The sequence below is a fragment of the Pyrgilauda ruficollis genome, unplaced genomic scaffold, assembly GCF_017590135.1.
Source record: "Pyrgilauda ruficollis isolate IOZ18807 unplaced genomic scaffold, ASM1759013v1 scaffold25, whole genome shotgun sequence".
Lineage (NCBI taxonomy): Eukaryota > Metazoa > Chordata > Aves > Passeriformes > Passeridae > Pyrgilauda > Pyrgilauda ruficollis.
Window position 1 is genome coordinate 7,082,331 of NW_024523822.1, and position 1,747 is coordinate 7,084,077.

Below are 1,747 nucleotides of genomic sequence, written 5' to 3' on the forward strand. Positions count from 1 at the left end.
GGTGTATTGTAAAAATGTTCTGAATATTAATTTACCTCAGATAACTTTAGAGTTGTAAATACTTGCATTATATTGAGGTAGACAGTAAAAAAAATTATTTTCTCCATTATTAGCACAGAATTAAAATCTTGTAATAATATTTTAAGGAAATGATAATGTTAAGTAAGGATGAAATATTTGATTAATGCTTAATTCTGTACAACTCAAATATAAACTTTTAAAAATATTAGAAATTATAACATTTTGAGTGCATATCATGTTTTGTACATCAAAAAAGAAATGCATGTTGTCCATCTCCATTTTGCACTTTTCAGTCTGTTTAAATAAACAAATATTTACAACTTTTACATGAACAACAGTGCATCCAAAGCAAAATGTGCATTTTAAATTAATGCTCCTGGTCGAGTCTTTTTATTAGCATTTTATATTATTATTCTCTTCTCTTTTTTATCTTTTTCCACAAGTTTGTAGCTCTGCAATACCAGATAAGCCAACAATTCTAGAAATCGGTGGGGGAAAGCCTGAAACTACGAACATAATAATTACATTAAGAAAGGGCTAGGCATGGCTTCGAAGTGCACTTTCCTCAGGTGAAACCAGAGCTGAGACCAAAGGTGGGAAAGAACCAGAAATCTTACATAAAACGCCTTTTCCAGCACATTTGCATATAATACTGCTGCAAATTGCGAGGGCCGTCGAGACACAGCTACACAGAGACCTGGCAATGGCATCCTTGCACTCTTCGTGGGACCCGAAGCAGTTTCCTTTCCAATCCACCCCGGTTGTGCTTTCTGTAACACTTCGCTCTTCACAGTTTGCTGTCTTAAAATAAAACCTAGCTGATAATTACAATCTTAAGAAACTCTCGGTTTTCTTTTTTTTTTTTTTCTCTCCTTCCTTCAAGCACCAGCAGACTCATCTGTTGAAGCTCTACCCCCAGGAATGTGAAAGAGAGAGGGCAGAAATGAAACAGCCCTCTTCAGAGCAACTTCAGAGAGAGGGATCAGTCTGCTCCCTCTCCCTCCCCCGACTCTTTTTGTACTTGGTAAATTGCCTTCACCTTTGGAGGGAGGAGGATAGATCGCCAGATAAACCCCGGGGGAAGAGAGGGGAGCGGGAAAGGGACCGGGCGGGGGCCTCGCCGCCTGCCCGGCCCGCTCGCCCTTCCCCGCCGGCAGCCGCGGGCCGACGCTGCCGCCCGCCCTCCGCCGTCCCCTCCGCCCCAGCCGCGCTCGGCCGGCCGCGGGACGGGGCCCCGCTCGCCGCTGCCGCCGCACCTCCGCCAGACGCAGACCCGGCCGCCGCCGAGGGGCGTCCCGCCCGCTACCTGCAGCCGCAGGACTCCACCACCATGTCCTCGTACTGCTTGTACACCACGTTGTTGCCCGCGTCGATGTAGAGGATGCTGATGGGGGTCAGTTTGGTGGGGACGCAGCAGCTGGGCGGCGTGGAGCCGGGGTCCATGGAGTTCATGAGGGTCTGGATGATGGCGTGGTTTGTGGGCTCCAGGTGGGAGCGCAGCGGGAAGTCGCAGACGCCCTCGCAGTGGTGGGCCTCGTATTCTAGCGGGGCGATGATCCAGTCGTCCCAGCCCAGCTCCTTGAAGTTGACGTGCAGCGGCTTCTTGCTGCAGCGCAGCCGGGACTTCTTGCCGTGCCGCTTGCCGTGCCGGCTGGCGAAGGCGGTGCGGCGCTGGCGCCGGGCCGGCGGGCGGCGGGCAGCGGGCGGCGGGGGTGCGCCCAGCTCG

The 1,747-nt window shown here is 50.8% G+C and overlaps 1 protein-coding gene across 1 annotated transcript in view; it reads right to left on the reverse strand.

The window, feature by feature from the left end:
- Nucleotides 1–1,232: 1,232 nt before the first annotated feature.
- The window catches only part of GDF6 (growth differentiation factor 6), an 11,001-nt gene continuing 10,486 nt past the window's right edge, over nucleotides 1,233–1,747 (reverse strand). Inside the window, exon 2 of the mRNA XM_041470812.1 lies at nucleotides 1,233–1,747. This exon is cut by the window's right edge and continues 391 nt beyond it. Coding sequence (XP_041326746.1) covers nucleotides 1,324–1,747 — 424 coding nt within the window. The 3' untranslated portion in view covers nucleotides 1,233–1,323.